This window comes from Xenopus laevis, chromosome 9_10L (genome assembly GCF_017654675.1).
Source record: "Xenopus laevis strain J_2021 chromosome 9_10L, Xenopus_laevis_v10.1, whole genome shotgun sequence".
Lineage (NCBI taxonomy): Eukaryota > Metazoa > Chordata > Amphibia > Anura > Pipidae > Xenopus > Xenopus laevis.
The window spans coordinates 27,297,335-27,319,704 of NC_054387.1; the positions used below are offsets into that span (position 1 = coordinate 27,297,335).

Below are 22,370 nucleotides of genomic sequence, written 5' to 3' on the forward strand. Positions count from 1 at the left end.
AGCAACATAGAGTCCAGTCCAGACAATATAAAGTTTGCAATTTCTACTGCTTGTACAGCTACACAAAGTTCAAGCCTTGGGATTGTGTTCTCAGGCTTCGGTGCTAACTTAACCTTGCTAAACTGAAAACCAACATGAGATTGGCAACAAATGTCTCTTACCTTGAGGTAGGCCACCGCTGTTATGGCCTCAGTAGATGCATCTGAGAAAACATGGATCTCTCTCCTGACTTGAAGCAAGAAAAGTTAAAGTATAGCACCTAGTGCTATGTGAAGCTCTTCCAGGGCCTTTAGAGAATGATTCCATGACTCCCATTTTGATTCATTATCAATTGGTAAGGGAGTGTCACAGTCTTTAACAGTCTTTGATAGCTGTCTTAGTAAAGAGTTACCTACCAGTATGGAGATGGGTGATGCAAACCCCAGTCGATCATACAGGCTGTTCACTACTGATAAGACACCATGGGACAAATTCACTATGCCGAAAATACGCCTTCGCCACACTTCGCCAGTCAAAGTTTTGCCAGGGCGCCACTAATACACTAAAATCAAAAGATGCGCTCAGGGAGGCGACAGGTAGCGAAGTTGCGCTAGCGTTAATTCATCAAGCAAAGCAAAGTTACCCTAGTGATGCCTAATTTGCATACGGCGCCAAATTAAAGTACAATGGACGTATATGTAGCAGCAAATACATTACACTACACAAGCCTGGGAAAGCTTCATAAAATAAAATAGAGTTGTTATTTTGCCCTATACATGTGCACACTGTATAGTTTAGGTGCCATATGTTAGGAAATGTAGGGGGGAAGGAGGGTAGCCCCAAAAAAAATTACGATCTTTTTCAGCCTATCACCCTTAAAAAAGTAAAAGACGCCAGAGTTTTTTGGGACTTAAAAACAATTTCAACTTTTGTTGAAGCAAGCCCGATCTACTCTATTGCACTTCGCCTGGTCTGAGGTGGCGAAGGCAAGTCTGGCACAAGAGGCATTACACGCATTACAACAGTAAGCTTTCACTTTCACTTTTAAGCTACCAGGAAGTATGCACATTATATGTATGAGCACAGTGACATCTACAGGCCATTTGCATGAACACCACATATCCCCCCTATAGTAGGAAAGCATTTTAGCAAATGTAATAAACAACAACAATGCATCTTAAAGCAATAATATACATTCTTCACATCACATAGTCCTGGGTCCATGCAGGTAGTTTTCTGATTCTCTCAGTACACCTTATAGGTTCACTTTCTTCATTCCTATTGCAGTTGACATCAGGAGTAGGAAAATGTCCTTCATCAAATGGAGCTTTTCCAAAGTCATATCTAACAGGAGCAAGATGACATGCATTCCATATGCGTCCATATGTGTATGGTCCTCGCTGGCGTCTCACTTCAAGTGGTGAAGTAAATTTAGATTGTCCTTGTTTCAGTATTCCTGGTTTCTTAATTCTGACTAAAGATCCAGGTTGAAAGTGTACTTCTCTTGCACCACGTTTTCTGTCAGTATAAGTCTTGCATTTGGCTTGGTGATGTTTCACATTGTCAGCAGTAGATGATTTTGTAGGCACAGTATTTTGTGGACGTTTGATGTCTGTAACATGTAACTTAGTGCGCCATGTAATAATTCAGCTGGAGATGATTGGGTTGTTGCGTGGCGCGTTGCTCTGTAGTTATGTAGGAACTCTGTTGTAAATACTTTCCAAGGTTTCCCAGTAAGATTTGATGTCCGGTAATTGGTTTGTCTGCGGTGGCAAACTGGAAGCCAAATATGTCATGCAATAAGTTCCATATTAAGCCAAGGCTGCACACAGCTGTACTGCAATCTTGTGGAGTCTGAGGTTAGCCCCAGAAAGCATACCTCGTGGCAGATTTACTAAAGGGCGAAGTGGCGTTACCGCCCGCAGGGTCTTTGCCCGACTGACGGGTACAAGCGTCAGTTCGCTAACGAAAGAGATAGACGCTAGCGTTGCTTCTCACTCTAACGCCAGGCGAATTTTCGCTCTGGTGAATGGACGCAATTCCGCAAATTCACGAAGATGGGAATTTTACTGTGCCTTACCTGTTCTGCCAGACTTGCCTTCGCCAGCTCAGACCAGGCAAAGTGCATTGGAGTGCATAGATCTTCCTCAATTTTTAGTGGAAACATTTTCTAAGTCCCAAAAAACACTAGCATCTTTTCTTTTTTTCAGACTGATAGCCTGCAAAAGTCCTTAACATTTTTTTGGGGTAACCGGGTTACCCCATACATGTCCTAACATATGGAACATAAATTATACACTGGGCTCATGTGTAGGGCATTATAACAACTTTATTAAGGTTTCCTGGACTTGTGTAATGTAATGTATTTGCTGCAACATATACAGGTATTCAACTATCATTTCACGCCATATGCAAATTAGCCAACGCTAGCGTACCTTCGGTTTGATGCCGAAGTAATGCTAGCGAAAATTCGCCAGCGTTCGGTGCCCTGGAAGCAACTTCGAATTTTAGTAAATTAGTGTTGTCTGATTGAATTTTCGCCTGGTGAAGTGTTGCGAATTTTATCCCCTTGTGTCCTCTTGAGCAGGTCTATGGCCTTTTCATCTGTAGATAAGCATTTTAAACCGCCATCTACGTAGAAGTCTCTTTCTACAAAGTTTTGCGCATCTACACCATACTCACTTTCACCTTCACGAGCAGTCCTTCTTAGGCCATATGTTGCAACAGTAGGTGATGGACTGTTACCAAAGACATGCACTTTCATGCGATACTCTATCACTTCACCGTTGATCTCATGTCATGTTGCGGTGTCAGAGGAATCTGAGAAAATTTCTATGGTCCTCTCGTACAATAAACCAATAGGACGCCTAGTTTAAAATCTTCTCCAACTGTCTAGCCATCTTCTCCCCCAAAACAGTTGCACCATCATCATTGAGTTGCAGCCCATCCCTAGCAAAGAGCCTGTAGCCGACTGAGAAATCAGCCCAGTTCTCCAAAAACCCCGTAACCCTTCTCCCTACACCAATCTCTCAGCCATGCATTAATCTCCCTAAACTGGAGGTAAGCAATTGCAGCCTTAAAGGTAGATCTCCAGGCTCTGTAGTTCTGTGGACAGTCATCAAACCTTGAGAGACTGATGTTTATGAACTCACAACATATCATGTACCTGGCAAAGTCAGACCTTTAATATCCTGAATTAGTAAAATTTCAAGCATAAGGCAGACGTAGTAGAATTACTCACCAGAGTAAAGACATGGCCCAGGTGCTCCAGCACCAGGTCCTCAGCTCAGGGAAGGGGACAATCCGTATACAAGAAGTGTAAATGTTGGCAAACTCACGTATAGATCAGACCAGAAGAATAGTATATTAAAAATTGAAGCTTTATTATATAGTCATCTCTCGCCTGATGCGTTTCATGTCACTAGGACACTTAATCATATGCTGCTGCTTTTTCCTTTTCCATTTGAAGAATTTCTAATTCAGTTTCCATTTCTGCCATTACACAGGCAGCTTCTGCTTGCTGGTGCGTAGCCTCAGCTTGCTTACTTGTCTTAAAGCGATACTGACACCAGAAATTGAACTATTGCCTTTGAACGCTACTTATAACTTTGCCATAAAGTATTTGCACAATGCTTTTACATTACCTGTCTGATGCCCATGTTCTTGTATGAGGAGGCTGCCATATTTGTGCAGCAGGAGTCCATTAGCATTGGAAACTTTAACTGACAGGTTGAGATGGGACAGTCAGGTTGGCAAAACAGTTATGTTTAGGAACTTCAACTAACAAATACTTACAAAAACAAACCTCTCAGCAAAAAACAATTAACATGACCTATACGTAACTTTTAAGGTAGACTAATATTTTGGAAAGTGTGAGTATCACTTTAAAGGGGACCCGTCGCCAAAAAAATTGTTCAGGATCCTATTTTATCACATTAGTCAAGCAAAATGAACTTTTTTTTTTTTAAAGATAAAACTTTTATTGTTTTTCACAACATAAAACAAACATAAACAGAGCATGCCATATCAATGTAATGGTTTTAGATATAATTTCCATGACAGATATTTAAGTATTTAACAAAGTATTGATGTTATATCTCAGTACTTTGGCTGAATACTTTAATGTCTCTAAATCAGAAGCAATTACTCAATGAGACGCTCACAATTAGGGTTAAATTGTTATAGACGTTGGTTCTCTTGAGTATGTATGTTATATTTCCCACAAATCGTAAGTTATGTAAGAGAACCACAACCTCCCAGCCCCGCCTCCCACCACGGACTCCATATTTTATCAAACTTCTTTTGTGAGCCTCTAGCTAGCAAGGTAAGCTTAATGAGTGGCAGATTTTGATTTATTAGTGTAATCCAGGTTTGCACTGTAGGGGGTTTAGGGCCCATCCACGTCATAGAAATTATTTTCCTGGCATAATATAAAAGGGTTCTATATCTAGTTCTGGCATGAGTGGTAGTTATGATGTCATCTATAATTCCCAATATACACACCTGTGGTGTAAGTATCCTTGGGAAATCGAGTTTGTCATCTAGGAGTTTGAGAACCTCAGTCCAGAATTTGGCCACTGGGGGACAGCTCCAGGCTATATGTAGAAAGTCTGCACCCTCTGTCCTGCACCTATGACATTTTGCCTCTGGATTGCGCCCCATGGATCTGAGTCGTGTGGGGGTGAGGTAGATCTGTTGTAACCATTTAAATTTAATTAACCTGTCTCTTACAGAGTATAAGTAATAGTAGCTTTTGTCTGTTGCCTCATCCCATTCCTCCTCAGTGATGTTTGGGATGCAAGCTTGCCATTTACAGTATGCTTTTTTGAAAGGTGAGGGGATTGTTTGTATTAGGGTTTTATACAATGTTGACATTGGTTTAGTTAGTGTTGCAGACCAGAGCAGTGTTTCAAATTGGGGTTGTGAAGTTTGTATATCGAGTCTACCAAATTGTGCCTGGAATACCTGCCTAAGTTGGAAATATCTAAACTGAGATAAATTGGGTTCAGCTAGTTTCTCTTTGAAAAATTCATAAGATCCAGGACTTGTTAATGCCAGGCCAGCCTGGGTGTCTTCCCCCCCCCCATATGAAGTGCGTCAGGACTTGATTGACAGTTTTAAAGAAACTTTTGGGGATATGAATGGGTGAGTTATGGAATATGTACAGAAATCGTGGGAGATATACCATTTTGAATATGTTGATTTTCCCCCAAAGAGTTAATGGGAGTTTGGACCATACCGGAAGTGTAGTATTGAGGGCTGATAGCACTGGATCAAGGTTACGTGATATAAAGGTATGTAGGTTAGGGTGGATGTTAATCCCTAGGTATTTAAAGCTTTCTACTGACACTAGGGGGATTTTCTGTGGTAGCTCAGGAAAGGGTGTAGAGTCTATTTGCAATAACGCAGATTTATCCCAATTAATTTTGAGTCGGGAAAGTTTTCCAAAGTGTGTTATAATTGTGGCTAATGTGTTAAGTGACGGGCCCTCATCTGCTAAGTATACTAATAGGTCATCTGCATATAAAGAGATTCTCTCCTCTACTGGTCCCAGGCACCAACCCTCAAGTGAGGGAGTCTGTCGTATCATGATTGCAAGGGGCTAATGCGAACAGCAGAGGTGAGAGGGGGCATCCCTGCCTTGTGCCCCTTGCCAATGAGAAGGGTTTCGATATTGTGCCGTTTGCTTTGACTCGTGCTGTGGGGGCCGAGTATAGCATTTGAATCCAGTGAACAAAATTGGGTCCAAAGCCAAATTTAGAGAGTACTGCCCATAGATACTTCCACTCCACTGAGTCAAAGGCTTTGGCTGAATCGAGTGATAGGACTACCCTGGCGCCTGCATTGTCATGTAACTTTTGCAGATTGAAAAATAGTCTCCTTAAGTTAATATTGGTGGGCTTGCCAGCCATAAAACCAGTCTGGTCCGGGTGAATTAGGTCAGGCATGACCTGAACCAACCTGTTGGCTAGAATCTTGGCCAATATCTTAGCATCAGTGTTGAGCAAAGATATTGGCCTGTAGGAGCTACAAGCTTGTGGGTTTTTTTGAGGTTTTAATATTAGGACAATAATGGCTTCTAAAAATGAGGGTGGTAATGTAAGATTTTGAGTTGCCATTGAGATGGTATATAGCAAGTGAGGTGCTAGTTGCTCAGATAAATTCTTATACAGATCTGCCGGTATCCCATCAGGTCCGGGTGTTTTACCGGGAGCCAAGGCATTGATGGCCTGTTGCAGTTCTAGATTAGTAATAGGAGAATCTAGTATGTCTTTTTGGCCTGTTGTCAGTATGGGGGTATTAACTGAGGTGGTGCTGTAGCTCTATTTCAGTGTAGGTGTTTTGGGAGGCGTACATCGCTTTGAAATATTCTGCGAAAGTGTCTGCAATATCTTGTGGCGTAGATTGTAGTATACCATCTGCAGCTGCTACAGAAGCTATCCTACTACTTCTGTCCCCAGTTTCAAAAGTCTGCTGATAAGAATATAACTGTGCTTTATGGGTAAGGAGGGTCTGTTCTCTAGCTAGAGAGTGGTGGGAGTCTACTAGTTTGCTGTACCTTAGTGGGGAGGGGTTGGCTGTGTATGCTGATTCAGCTTCCTCTCAGCCTCCTCCACTTGTGCCTTGGCTTCCGCCCTGACTTTGTGGACCTCCGTAGTGAGTTGTCCTCTCATATATGCTTTTGAAGCATCCCAAAGGATAGGTGGCGCAGCCGATCCTGCATTCATTTCCCAGTACTCTGTAACTGTTGTGTTGCACTCTCCATTACAGTGTTGTTTTTAAGCCAAATTGGACTAAATCTCCTCATATTGGATTTTGGGGAGTTCACCATGGTTAAAGCAATTGATAGTGGTGAATGGTCTGAAAGAATGCGGGGAGGTAGTGTATATTACCTACTCTAGGAAGGAGGTCAGGTGTTGCCAACACTAGGTCTATTCTTGTCAAAGATTGATGTGTGGTAGAATGGCAGGAGAAGGCTTTTTGTCTAGGTTTTTTCCATCTCCATACATCTGTAAGACCCAATGTGTAAACCCATGTCATTAGTTTGTTCCCAGTGGGATAAGGAGGGTTTAGTTTGTCCATCTGCGGATCCATTAGGGTATTAAAATCACCCATATAACAAGTAGGAGCGGTGGGAAGATCCGCTAATTTCTTGTCAATAATGTTAAGTACGTTCATATTAAATGGGGGTGGAATATATAGATTGACTATAATTAGAGGAGAGTTGTCAATTGTACATTGGAGAATAATAAATCTACCATAGTAGTCGGTCTTGAGTGTTAATAGATTGAATTGCACTGACCTCCTTACTAGAATCGATACTCCCCTGGCGTATGTAGAGTAAGTTGAGAGTTAGCCATATCCCACCCAGTGCCTTTTTAAAGCTAGTACCTTTTGTCCGGTCAAGTGGGTTTCTTGTAGTAACAGCAGGGATGGAGGGTATCTCTTTAGGTAATTAAACATCTGTGCTCTCTTAAATTTTTCGTTTAGTCCCCGAATATTCCAGGAAATTATTGTTATGTCAGCCATGAGTTAGTATACAGTAGGGGGATAGTACCGGATGATTTGAGTTTGTAGTATTGGGGAGACACATGACTAAATGTGGCTACTATTGAGTTGTTACTAACATATGGCATGTTAACATGGACATACAAAAAACATAACGTTATCCCCAACCCCTCCCTACCCGCCCTCCCAACTTGAGCAGGTCTTGTACCCTGTAACATATTCTGCAAAAGCAGGTTAAATTGGGGGAACATGCAACCAAATCATTATTTATGTGTGCATTATACCAACCATTACAGTGTGATTTGTGTTACCTGATTTTTAAGCAACATTAAACTTAATTAGTCTTAGATTGATGGAGGGTGATTCCTTCAATACCCATCAATGGGCTCCTCGTCAAGCTGCAGAGGCTCACAAGTAAGAACTAAGTCCCTCTGTTTCAAAGTCTATGGTGACTGCCATAGGTTACTTGCCGAGAACTAGGGGATTGTCCTCATCTCTGCAGCGATGTTGTATCCTACTTGACGGTGGGTGCTTTCCTCAATGTGTATCAGTGGGTTCCTGAACAAGTTTAACTGTGCCGATTGTAGGTTGTTTACTGAGCTGTGGGGAATTGTTCTCATCTCTGCAGCAATGTTGTCTCCTATTGGGGACTATTTGGAGGGGTTCTCCTATCTCTTGGCGGGGAATGTCTTATCCCTTTGTGTGTCAGCCAGTCCTCTGCTTCTGCTGGTGTATTGAGGAATAGTATCCGGTCTCCATCCTGGATTCGTAGCTTTGCTGGGTAGAGCACGCTGTGTGGAATTTTGGCGTCTCTCAGGCGCCTCTTTACTGCTGTAAAGGTGGCTCTCTGCTTTGGATTGTAGGTGAAAAATCGGGGTAGAGGGACACTGTTGCTTCATTGTAGAGTATGGGCCCTTTTACTCTGGCCGCTTTCAGTGCATCATCTCTGTATTTATAATGTAGTAGTTTTAGAAGAAACGGCCGTGGCGGGACACCTGGCGGGAGGGCTCTGGTAGGGATCCGATGCGCTCTCTCTATTGCAAAGAGTGGAGTAAAGGTTTCTGTACCCAGAGTGTCCTTTAGCCATTTCTCAATGAAAGCTTCTGGATGTTGCCCTTCTACCCGTTCTGGAAGGCCAATAATATGGACATTATTTCTGCGTTGTCTGTTTTCAAGGTCATGAGTCTTGTCTAGCGCTTGCTTGAGCTGAGTTTTAATATCCTGGATATCTTGTTGCATAGGTGGGATTAAGTCTTCCACATCTGATACTCTAGTCTCCACCGCTGTTGTGTGTTCACGAATATTTTGTAAGTCGTGACGCAGCAGAGATAAGTCAACTTTAATTGCCTCCAGTTGCGCTGTCGTGGTACGGCTTTCCATTATTGCCCCCAGAAGCTCACTCATGGTTGGCTCTGGGGCCTCCTGAGTCACCTGTGAAGGAGGAGGGGATGGTGGTGGAGAGGGATTTGGTTCTTCATCTGGAAGAGGTGGCTGAGGTTGAGAATGAGCAAACCGCTCTAGTCGAGCTGCTGCCTCTGTCTTGGTTTTTTGGAGTGTTTCCCCATATTGAGTTCTGAGTAGTATTGATGTTTTAGTATTTTGTTCGTTGCTATTTGTAGTTTCAGAGGATGGACAGGTAACAGTGTGCTGGTTAAAGTATTGGTTGGTACACACAAACTTCTAGTGCATAAATCACGTGTTTTATTTATGCACCTTATTATATATTCAGGTGTTTAACATAAACTCCCAGCTGTGGCCGGTTGTACTTCTATCTGTAGTTGGGGTTGTTTTACTTTATACTGATGGGATGAGCACATTTATCCTGCTTTAACTTTAGTTCCTGGTATGCCCTTTCAGCAGTCTGCTGAGTATGTCTCAACTCAGTAAGCTGTATTTTCCCTCCCTCTCCTCCCTGTTCACAAGCCAGTGGATTGCTATAAGTGATGGGCAGAAATCAGGTGCAGGGAGTGTTTGTGTGATTCACTCAACACTTGTGGATAATCCCCAGAAATGTGCCCAGCCTGGGTGCTGCTATGTATTAAAACTCCAGTCCTTCTTCTCCCCCTGGCACTTTAAGCATTAGTGCTGCTGATATGGGGGAGGTGCAAATAGCCTGTTGATGTGTAGGCAAATGGAACAGCAGCTTACAGCTGAAGCTTACAGCTTGTAGAATGGTAGGCAAGTGGCGACGCTCCTGGGGACCCACACGCACTCACCCCAGGTGTCAGCACATACAGGCAGGATCCGGGATGTTCCACAAGGACTCCAGCGGGGTCCGGCTCCCCTGCACCTGCGGATGGGCTTTGAGCAGGCCTCCGTCTCCTTAGTAGGCTGCAAGCACGTCTCACCCATGGAGGCAGTTAGAGACGCAGCTCCCGCGGCGTTGGCCTGCTACAGGGTCCTGAGGTAAGTCTCCCCTGTTTAGGGTTGCTGTCCTTGTTGTAACGGAGTGATGTTCCCTGTTTTAAGGTTTGGCCCCGGGAGCGCCACAAAATCGCGCCTGTACAGTTGCGTGGCTGGCCACAAGCAAAATGAATTTTAATTACACAATATAAATTATTTGAATCTTGTTTCCTTCAGTCTGGGAATTAATAATTATAGCAAGCAGGCAGAAGCCATTTTGTGGACACTGTTATTAAGGCAAGCCTTGCATCATCTCAAAATCTTGTTTGTGCACCAGAACGGGGGACCCGATGTCCATCCCCATGCCCTGGTTGCACAATTAAACGGTGAAATGTGTGGAGAGCAGTGACATCTAGGAAGTGCTGAATGGAAAGTGAAAGTAATTATCTGCCCGCCTTTATGCCCAGGGCATAGAGGAGGGGCAGACAATATTTGATTTACAGCTGAGATTTTTAAATGAGCTTACAACAGCTATGAATGTTTTAATAAAAAATAGAAATTGGATTTCATGTTTCATTTGAAAAGGACTCTTATTATACAGAGTTTTGTGTCTGGGTGACAGGCCCACTTTAAGGCTTGCTCTCTTTTATACAGAAGAAACGGCGGCTTAATCCCCAAATGTATATGATGCAATTAGTAGCTCACCCCAGGGTCGGACTGGACATGGGGGGGCCCACCGGGTAACTATACTCCGGGCCCCCCGTGCGCATGCGCGAACGTCTCGGCGCATGAAAGCGCGCATGCGCGAACGGGTCGCTGCACGCCAGCGCGCATGCGCGAACATCTCTGCGCACGCTGGTGTGTATGCAAACGCCGGTGCGCATGCGCGAACACCAAAGCGCATGCGATACCGGCGCAACGATTAATTTTTATTTGGGTGCCAGAACATTGGGGGAGGGGGCTGGGCCGGCGGGGGCCCATGAAGGCCGGGGCCCACCGGGTATTTTCCCGGTTTCCCGCTGGCCCAGTCCGACGCTGGCTCACCCCGTGCAGAGTAGGACCCAGGTGTACAAACCCTGGGTCTATCGTGTTTGGGTGTAGCTTTAAGCAGTATAGAGCATACAATGAATATTCACAGCAATCTTATGTAAGTAAAAAACTCACCAAAGATATAAGGTGGCCCGGGTGCAGCGCCCGAACCCGTAGCTGGGGGAGCAATTCAATAGATAGATAGCGAAGAAGCACACACCGGTGTAGTTAAAAGCCTTTATTCAGAAACAGCGAAAACATCTATGAGTAAGTATCCTTGGATACAAACGCGTAAGGATCGTTTGTTTTAGCTGTTTCTGAATAAAGGCTTTTAACTACACCGGTCGGCTCTTGGAGTGCGTGCTTCTTCGCTATCTATCTATTGCTCTCTTTTAGCAAAGAAAATTTGAACTGTAGCTGCTTCTACATTAGTGCGGGCCTTTATAAGCTTGTTACTCAGTGTTGATCTCCTAGAATAAGAGGTTTTAGATTATCGTGATGTGAGCCGTGATGATATGGATCGGTGAGTCATGTCTCCTGCAAGTGTATAATCCTGAGCTCTGCCTATATTTAGTGCTTTGCACCAAATGGTCTCTCTCTTGGTCTAAGGCCTCCAATCTGGTTAGCTCTGCTAAGGATTCCTCTATGTTAGTGTCCCTTAAGAAGGTAGCATATTTAGCAGACAGACGCTGATAACGCTCATATGTAGCAGATAAGCAATTTAAACAGTCTCTTGAATCGGCTGCATCATTATTGAAATGTGAAAGAACAGAAATGCAGTGCACAGTTCTATTCCATAGTTCTGATAAATTACTTGAAAACTCGTCCCTTGTAGCTTCATAGTTTTCTCTAGACTTCTGAGATGGTTTTATTATACTCTTGGGCCTGACACTTTGCTCTGAAGTATGCATGGGGCTTTCTCCCTGGATGTCTGTGAGCTCTGGTGCATGGTGTACTTGCTTAGCTTTAGTTGGAAATGAATGTACAGAGCCTTGCCGAGACATTTTGCACTTTTGCTGAAAATGGTTACAGTCTCTTTAAGAAAGTTACAGTAGTGCCAGGGGTGCGGGGCAAACTGCAGCAGTGTTATAGCAACACCCTGGGAGCAGTTTAAGTAGCACAATAATACAATCCAGTTGCATAAAACAGTTCTGAACATTCACAGAATACAGCATGTGCTTGCAGGGAGTTTGTATTAAGCTTGGTAGCAGATTGAATATAAATGACTTGCTAGTGAGTGGAGACTTGATGGAACATACACTGTCACAACAGGTAATAGGATTATATTCTTTTTGACTATTCTGACTCCAGTTGCTGTGATAGTGGCTGATTCGCCCTTGAGACCTCCCTGCTTGGCCTGTATGGAGCTGGTAACAACCACTGAGGGCAATCTTTGCCAGATAGCTGAACTCATCAGACACAAATTTTGCTGACCACACATAGCATAATTAAACGGCATTTCATTATCCTGGTGCATATTGCTAATTGATTGGATTTTGTGCATTTGATTGTTGTGTCATTTGCTGTTTCCTGTTGGCAAGTGACCTCCCATGAGCAGTGACTGGGTTTGTTGGACAGTAAGAATTTCACTCTGAAGTGACCAGTCTGTTTGGATTGCACAGCTGTAAGTTAGGGTGGCTGGTCAAGGGCTCACACCCTCAGCAATGCTTGATTAGTTCTATTGAAAATCTTCTGCATTCACTTTTGGAAGGCTTAAAGTGATACTGACACGTTCCTATAAAAATCATAGCAACGTGTCAGTATCAAGTAAATGCTGCACACGGAATAGTTCCCCACAAAGCCCCCCTGCAAAGCCCCCCCCCGCGCAAAGCTGCTCCCAGCCCTGCGAACCAGACCGGCTGACACCACTTACAGATCTTCCGCAGTTGCTTCAGTGACGCTGGGCTGGGGGCAGAGTGATCCTTCCATAGGCTGAATTCCTGTTTTCATTAGTAATCAGCCTAAGGAAGGATCACGCTGCCCCCAGCCCAGCGTTATTGAAACGGTTCAGAAGATGTAGCAGTGCGGGTTTGCGGGGCGGGGGAGGCTTTGCGGGGGGCTTTGAGGGGAACTATTCTGGATGCAGCATTTACTTGATACTGACACGTTCCTATGATTTTTATAGGAAAGTGTCAGTATCGCTTTAAAGGGGTTGTTCACCTTTGAGATAACCTTTAGTATGACGTAGAGGGTGATATTCTGAGACAATTTGCAACTGGTTTTCATTTTTTATTATTTGAGCTTTTTATTCAGCAGCTCTCCAGTTTGCAATTTCAGCAATCTGGTTGCTAGGCTTTTAATTACCCTAGCAACCATGTATTTATTTGAATAAGAGACTGGAATATGAATAGTAGAGGGCCTGAATAGAAAGATGAGTAATAAAAAGTAGCAATAACAATACATTTGTAGTCTTACAGAGCATTTGTTTTTAGATGGGGTCAGTGACCACCATTTAAAAGCTGGGAAGAGTTTGAAGAAGACTGCAAATAATACAAAAACTATAACAAATAAATAATGAAGATCAACTAAAAAGTTGCTTAGAATTGGCCATTCTATAAAATACTAAAAGTTAACATAAAGGGATATTTCCATATATTCTAACTCCAATTGCTGTGATAGTGGCTGATTTCCTTGTGAGACCTCCCTGCTGGGGCTGTATGGAGCTGGTAAGGACCATTGAAGGCAATCTTTGCCAGATAGCTGAACTTAACAGGCACTTGGAATCCCAAAGGTGCTTTATTTGGGGTGGATGGTCAAATGTAGGAGTGGACGTACAAGTGCTGCAGGTTTAAAAAGAATATATATTTTCCTAACCTCAGAGTGTCTCCTCACTCATGGAAGGCAGGAACACAAGAGGATGATGGGAGGAACTAACCACACATGAGGAAAGGGAATAGAAGGGTTTTTACAAACAAGGAAATACAGAGCCTGCCTTATAGCTTTGGTCACTAGGTGGCAGCGTAATAATGCAAAACATAAAAACATAGCAATAAACATATACATTTTAAACATAACAAAACAATCAACCATTGGGACAGCACATTAGAGTAAAAAGTGTTACAGTCTGTGTTACAGCATCCAGAAAGTATGAATTGTACAATAGTAATTTTTTTTAAATTCAGATATAAAAAAAGATGTATGTATGAATACAAAGGGACACTTTGAAAACCTATAAAATATTCTAACTGGCATACCCTTATAATTAGGGATCTTTTCATATCATGGTAGCCCTTCATCCGTAGGGTGATATGGTGATTGATACCCTTTTTTAGATGACATAGGCCATATTGATTTCTAAGCAACCAAGTAGTTACACCTGAAACTGTTCAGAAGGATTAGCTTGAACAGGTTGTGAACAAGGTTCCAGGGCCTGATGTAATACACCCATGAGTACTTAGAGCTTAGTTCAGTTTTAACTAGGCTACTATTTCTGATATTCTCAGACTATGAATTGAAAGAAGCTGATGTAACTGCAGTATTTATAAATGAAGGATTGTTAATATATAACTTTCCTGATTATATTCCGAATAATGGCATTATAAGCAGGAATCAGCATGGCTTTATGACAGATAGATCATGTCAAAGAAATGTAATTGCTTTTTATGATGAGCTAAGTAGAAAGTTGGCCAGTGGGTTGCAGTAGATATGACCTACTAACTAGGACATTGCCGAAACATTTGATAAAGTACTACATATATATTTGCTTTCTAAGATAAGTTCTGTTGGTCTAGGTGGTGGTGCTGTTTGCACATCGATAGAGAACTGGCTAACTGTGTACAAAAAGCCATTGCCAGTGGGTTATTCTCTAATTGGACTAGTTCTGTTAGTAGTGTCCTACAGGGTCCTGTATTGATACTTTTATTTAATCTATTCATTAATGATTTTTATAGCTAAACGAATCATCGCAGGAAAACATAGTTCTAAGCAATTTCCCAATATAAAATAATTAAGTTTTAAGTTATTAGTAAATATAATTCCAACCAAAGAAGTATTTGTTTATCACTTTCTGTTTCTGACTCTTGGCACAATGTAGATGGAGTCAAGTCTCTTCCACCTTTGTTAATCAGCAGGCTTCTAGGTGTCTGAACCAGTATTGCAGAATATATAGCCTCCAGAGAAATACTGCTTTCAATAGCATTACATTACAAATAACTATAAAACAATTTAAAATGTAATGCCTATTGGAAAATTGCTTAGAATTGAGTGGGGGAGACCCCTTTAAGGTAAATGTCGCCATAGACGTTACAATTATGATCTTTCCAGGAAAGATTGTCCACTTCAATACACGTTTAGAGCAGAATCGTCAGATATACAGGTATAAACAAAATTCTACCTGTATCTGACAATTCAGCACTAACAATGGCCGATGTTCAGATGCCTTCAAAGGCGCCCTATCAAAATTTTCCACACGACTTGATCAACGCACCGACCGATATCCAAGTCTTCCTCCAATATCGGTTTGGCTCGTCTCCCACCATACACACACCGAATATTGTATGAAAATTAGTTTTGTACAATATTATCGGTACGTCTATGGCCACCTTTAGTTCTTGATGGACATAGGAGTACATATGGATAATAAGTCAGCTATGTCCCCATTTCTGTTCCCTGTCACAATCTCTGTAGCAGGAGCCCTGGGGACTGCTTGAAAGATTGCACTTGTGCTTTAGTGAGCAGGAGGGGCCAAAACGATCTCCATAAAGATACCATAGCACTATATGTTTGGTATAGTTTGTCATGTGCTTACCAAATACCCAATTAGCACCTCACAACCCATAAATTGGTTAGCATATGTGGGTGGAAAAATCAGTTGCCCTGCCCCTCATTTGTGAAAAAAAAATAATGGTTGAGCCAGAATTGTGCAAGTTCTGTCAAAAACGTATATCCTTTCCATTCCAGTATTTGATGACTGTAAGGCCATTCTTATGTGTGATAGGTGTGTACAGTGATTCTATATCACAGTGCACTAACATAGTGTTGGTTAAAAGTTTCATATCTTGTAGTTTGTCTTATAGATCTCCTGTATCTCTGATAAAAGATACAAAACCTCTTATCTATATATTTGCTTGCTTTCTCACAAGTATTCCCATTCTCTAATACTATAAGGCGTGCTGGAGGTTTCAAAACATTTTTGTGAACTTTGGTATAGAAAGTTTGATTTGGCCCAGCACCTGCATGGCCAAATTGGGCAAAAATTCCATCATTTGATGACCTTGCCAAACAAGCAGATCTTTAAGTGTATGGCCTTCTTAAATGTAATTGAAAACAGAGCAAAACACAATCCATTTAATACATTAAAAAGTGAGTTCAGAGTACTGGAATTATTTTATTCCAAAGTAAGTAACCCAGGGCCACCATTGGGGGGGGGGCCTCAAGAGGGAGCCTGCCCGGCCCCCCACTGCTGTCAGTCAGCTGCAAGATCAGGTAGGGAGGGCAGAGCTGTTGTGCCGGCATCCAGGCCCAGACTGGCCATCTGTGCACTCTGGTAAATGCTATAGGCAGACCCGGATTTACAAAAGAGGCCCCTAGGCCGTCTCTGTTTATTGCCCCCCCGTATGCCTCCCCCTCTCTGTCCGTGTCCCCCTTCCTTTCCGCCTCCCCCATCAGTGTCTCTCTTCCCTTCCCCTCCCTGTCCTCGTCACCCTTCCTTCACATCTGGTCCGCTTGTGCCTACTCCTTGAATATGCATTTCTGCCGCCCTGGGCCTGGGCCTTTGTGGCCTTGCCACACCATCAATAAAAGGTAGGTGGAGACTGCATATTCATAGCCGACTGATGAAGATGAGGGAAAGCACTAGGAAAATAAACCATGTATCCAGTGACTGGCTGCAATGTACTAGTGCTCTGACTGATTTGTGGGGAATGCTGTGGATGTCAAGGGTAGCGCTGAGTTATGCAGCTGATGGCTAAATGGGTGATTAGCAGCGCAGCCAGCTAGAATAAAAACCCAGTAAATAGTCTTCTGAAGGGGGGGGGTTATAAATTAAAAGACAATAGGCTGCTGGCCATTAGGCTTTAATTTTCTATTTACACCCCATTGTCATGACTATAGAGGAAGCAGATCCCTTGGTCGCAGTGGGGGGTCAGACCACTGGATCTGCTTTTCTACAGAAAGAATCCCTCCTCAGCTGTTTGCGACCTTTGAGCAGGGAAGGTAGGACACAGGGAGGCATCAGAATGGGCAGCGGGATTGCCAGGCACCGGGCCCCCCTAAAAAAAAATCTTCGCCACCACCCGCCTACTCCCCACCCCCTACTGACCCATTCTGGTGCCGTTACACGACTACACCCCATGTTCTTATCCATAAAGTAATTTACTCACAAAGGACGCAGTGAATATATAATTGAATATTGAAATAACTGCACCCACCCTAGCAGGGGTTTATTGAGGGCTCAAGCTGTTATATCCAAATGTTAGCACCCCTACAATACCTCAGCAAAATAACCATCTTGAAATATTAAAATATTTAGTCAACACATGGTAGAAACAAAACATTTTTTTTTTTTCATTAACAGGGTCTGCTATTATCCTGCTTAGGCATTATAATATATTTTGAGCATGCAATGTAGCAGTATAACTGTTTGTTGCTGACTAGCACCAATTTTTTTTCACCCATTGGCATCTATGATCATCATTTTTGCAGTGAAACGTGGTGAAAATTTTACGCTCATCACTAGGCTGACCACATATATATATTTATATGGGGTGGTTTATTTTGTGTGCCAGTGCTGTTTTTTACTCACAGTCTCAGGGACGGAACTAGGGGTAGGAAGAAGAGGCAGCTGCCTAGGGCGCAATGATGGGGGGCGCTTGTCAGCTACCTATAAAATTGTCTTCTGCCTACCTCCAGACTTACATTCCTTCCCTCCTGTCACCCTCCATTCTGTCACTGTCCCCTTCCTCCTCTGCCCTCCGTTGCTCACCCCTCCTGCTCTCCGTTGCTCACCCCTCTCTCCCCTCCATCTCTTCTTTCTTTGTCGAGTGCGCATGCAGCCTGGTCCGACCCTGCCCAGAATCTTATTTGCCCTACACAGCTTTCTATACTGCTCAATTTCTCATGAAGTTTAAGTTCCTGTAGAGCCTCATGGTGATTGTATAGGCTGGGGAGGGGGTTCTAACTTCACCTTAAATCCTATCTTATCCCTGGTCTTAAACTCATATAATTTTAGTATACCCATTTGTGTTTTTTAACCAACAGAGCCCCTGGCTAGTAATGTGTATTTGTTGTTGCTGTTGTGCGGGGCCTCATGATTTGTGATGGCAGCCCTGGAGTAACGAATAGCAATCAATAATCAGTTTGGCACTAAAACACTGGATTAGGCCTCATACACGTGCATTTCTAGACATTTTTGCATTATACTGAAAATAAGGCTTCCCTTCTAGTCAGTTTGCAAGGAACAGGCACTAACAATGAACCTAAAGAAAGCAGAACATGCCCTCTTCTTCTCATTGTTAATGTTTAAATATTTTTTATTCCTTTTTAGATATCTGTGGGATCCAATCTTAAAAACGAAACATCGGAACATTTACCGCCCAACTACTGGTGCCTCCATGCTGCTCATGGCTGTGCACACGTGTGACCAGGTAATTTAATCAGCCCCCATAATACCATTGTATGCACACTATATTCTTTATTGAATCGCTATGTGAACAGAAGGTAGCATGACCTAGATAGTACAAAATCAAACATATCGGAATGAATTCACTAAAGGGCGAATTTTCGCCAGCAAACGCTCCACCACACTTCGCCGGGAGTAAATTCGTTACCACCATGCTCATTCGCTAAAATGCAAAATTGTGTCTGTGTAGCCGAACGCTGGCAAAATTTCGCTAACGTTAATTAATCTGCGCGAGCATTTCATAGCGAACTTTCTCTAATGTTCATTTCTGCCTAGCAAAACTTTGTTAGTGCTCTTATGCTTAGGTCAATTTGAATAGGGCGGGTACATATATGTCATACATATATGTCATATAGACGTCTTTATTAGAGATGTTGGTGCAAATGCTTGAAGTGACCACTTATTATTAAAAATGTCCAAGGAAGCATAAAAAGACAAAAGAGATCCTCTAATGCCCTAAACATGAGCCCACTTTCAAACAAATGTGGTATGACCCTCAAATGGTTGAAAAAAAAAATTAACACAACACATTTTTAATTGCTAGAACTTTTAAAGGAATTCTGCTTTAAAATATGAAAAAATGCCAGACTTTTCAGCATACAGGATACTTCAACTTTAAAGGGGTTGATCACTTTTAAATTAACTTTTAGTATGATGTAGAGAGTGAAATTCTGAGAAAATTTGCAATTGCTTTTCATTTTATTATTTTTGTTTTTTTTATCTATTTACCTTTATTTTAGCAGCTCTCCAGTTTGCAATTTCCTCAGTGTGGTTGCTAGGGCTCAAATTACTCTAGCAAACGTGCATTGATTTGAATGAAAGACTGTATAATAGGAGAGGGCCTGAATTGAAAGTAGCAATAGAAATAAATATGTAGCCTTGCAGAATATTTGTTTTTTTAGATGTGGTCAGTGAACCCCAGTGAAGCTGGAAAGAGTCAGCAGAAGAAGGCAAATATTTAAAAACCTATAGAAAATAATGAAGACAAATTGAAATGTTGCTAAAAATTGGCTATTCAATAACATAACTAAAAGTTAACTTAAGGCGAACCACCCCTTTTGCTGCGAGCCGATTTGGCTGATTTGGTACTTTTATTGCCAGACCATTTTTGAACATTTTGTACTCTTTTACCTTAAGGGCCTTTCCTGAGGAGGTTTTTTATTTTAACCAGGAAAACAATATTTTTTTTTTTTTGTTCGGGACAACCTCAGCTTTCAAAGTATGCTAGAATGTTGGCTTAATTCCACTTCTGTAAAAAATATAGGCTTCTAAGTGCCTAATAAAATGAAAAAAATCATGTTTCACATGGTACAATCACATATATCAGAAGCATAATTTATATTATGTACGAGAACACAGCCAATTTGGAAAGTTATATGTCTTCTTTCCTAAAGTTATAATTGGTGAATTTTTTGAAATATTACTTCAAAGCTTCCAATCTACAGCATCATATCTTCCACGCATCATTAGGTACCATTAGGTAAAAACCCTAAATGAATGAATGCCAGGAGCCCACTAAATAGTTTGATGCCCAATAAATATAGGTTTACCTAAGCATGTGGCATATAGGGGCCCCAAAATGTAGACACCTCATTTGAGCTATCAGTTCTGTAATTCCAGATACTGCAAAATCAACACATTTACTTGATTTTGGGGCGGGCAAAGGTATAAAAAAAGTACATTCACCCCAGAAAATCATATATTTTCAGAAAGGACACATTCTCCCAAATCCAAATGAATTGGATATGCATGACTTTCTACTCCAAAGCACCAAGCCACAAACCTTTCCTAAAGTTGGCAACTTTGGTGACATTTCCAAAAATCACCTCAAAACTTCCACCCTGCAATCTTATTTCCCACATAATATTAGGGATCAAGATAAATCACACCAAATATGAAAGCCTGGGGTCTGCTGAACAGTTTTATGTCCAATATATAGTGAATAAAGTACCCCCTCTTGTAAAATATATGGATATTATAAGTTACCGAGGAGTTTCATGACCATATAAAAGCACGAGGCCGAAGGCCTGAGTGTTTTTATACAGGTCATGAAACTCTGAGGTAACTTCTAATATCCTCATATTTTGCAACTGGGGGTACTTTATTTATTATAATACACACATTTCAGCAAGTCATGTGACAGAAATGACATCAGAACTCACCGTTTATAACTGATGACATCAGAACTCACCGTTTATAAGGATATAATTTACAAGATATTCATGGCTTTTGTGTATTATATATAGATTTACCTAAATTCATGGCATATAGGGGCCCTAAAATGAAGACCCCCCATATGCTCTATCATTTCAGGTACTGCAAAATCAACACATTTACATAATTTTGGGGTGGGCAAAGGCAGAAAAAGTACGTTCACCAGAGAAAACCATATATTTTCGAAAAGGAAAAATTCCCCCGTATCCAAATTGGATATGCATGTCCTTCTACTCCTAAGCAGCAAGCCGCAAACCTTTCCTAAATTTGGGGATTTTAAAAACTTGCACCCTGCAGCATCTTATTTCCCACATACTATTAGGGATAAATCTCCTCAAATATGAAAGCCTGGGGTCCACTGAACAGTTTGATACCCAATGTACATAGGTTTATCGAAGTACATGGCATGTAAAGACCCCAGAATCTACCTTGTGCATACTTATTTAATGGCTTACATTTAGACTAATTTATAAACACTGCCAGTTTTATGTGGGATATGAAAACCATATATCTTTGAGAAGTAAACATTCTGACCAATCCAAAATAGGTAATTATATCTTTCTACTCTAAACTACTCAACTGCAAAGCTAAGCTAAAGGTAGAATTTTTTATGACATTTCTGAAAATCACCTAAAAAATATTGCAATTGGCCACATTTATCTCACCAAATTTTTTACATATAATTGTAAAACACCCTAAATATTGATACCAAGGGTCTACTGAACAGTGTGATGCCCGATATACATAGATATACCAAACAACAAGCATGTGCGGACCCCAAATAAAAATAGTGCATATGAATTTTCTCAGCTTGTGAACAAAGCACTCTGATTGCGTATTATGTGCCACAAAACCATCCTAACAGCACAAAGACCCCCCCAAAACCATATATTTTGTAAAAAAAAAGTATTTCTACTCCAAACTATCATACTGCAAAGCTACGCTAAATGAAACATGATGAAAAACTGCAATAAAATCACAAAAATAAGATAAAATCAGGAAAATCAATTAAATAAAATAACTGACCGACAGCATGGTTAGTGGTCAGAATGCTTGATCCAAAAATCACGCTGTGAAATCTATAGTTTTTAGGGGAAAATCAAGCAGCGAAATGATAAAATGAAAATCTAAAAAATAAATAAATAAATAAAATGTATAAGTGTGCATTTGTGTATGCATGTGTGTATACTTCTAAAAGGTGTGTAAATGTGTGTATAGGAGTATTTGAGTGTGTATATGTATATATATATATATATATATATATATATATATATATATATATATATAATTCCCCACAATCACAGCACTCACGATACGTCGAATCACTTTGCCTGGGTGCACGCCACAAAATACTGCATACAATCCTCCAATGAAGTCGCCGCACTCACAGGACTTATCCAGAAGTATAAATATTTTGGATAAGTCCTGTGAGTGCGGGGACTTCATTGGAGGATTTTGTGTGTGTGTGTGTGTGTGTGTGTGTGTGCAAAAGTACAAAGAAAAAAGCCTGAAAAGAAAAAGAATAAAGCTAACTTTAGTAAAATGTGTATTGTGTATCTGTACATGCATTTATCTGTGTATGTAAATGTGTGTATAAGTGTCAAAAAAAAGGCTAATTACAGTTCTGAAGTCCAGCAGGGTCCTGGGCAGCCAAGGGGGGTCCAAAAGCAGAGTCCAC

The 22,370-nt window shown here is 41.5% G+C and overlaps 1 protein-coding gene across 1 annotated transcript in view; it reads left to right on the forward strand.

Annotated features, from left to right (window-relative positions):
* The window catches only part of abo2.L (alpha-N-acetylgalactosaminide alpha-2,6-sialyltransferase 2-like [provisional] L homeolog), a 76,359-nt gene that overhangs the window by 49,307 nt on the left and 4,682 nt on the right, over positions 1-22,370 (forward strand). The window contains exon 8 of the mRNA XM_018235073.2: positions 18,344-18,443. Coding sequence (XP_018090562.1) covers positions 18,344-18,443 — 100 coding nt within the window. The remainder of the gene's footprint in view (positions 1-18,343; positions 18,444-22,370) is intronic.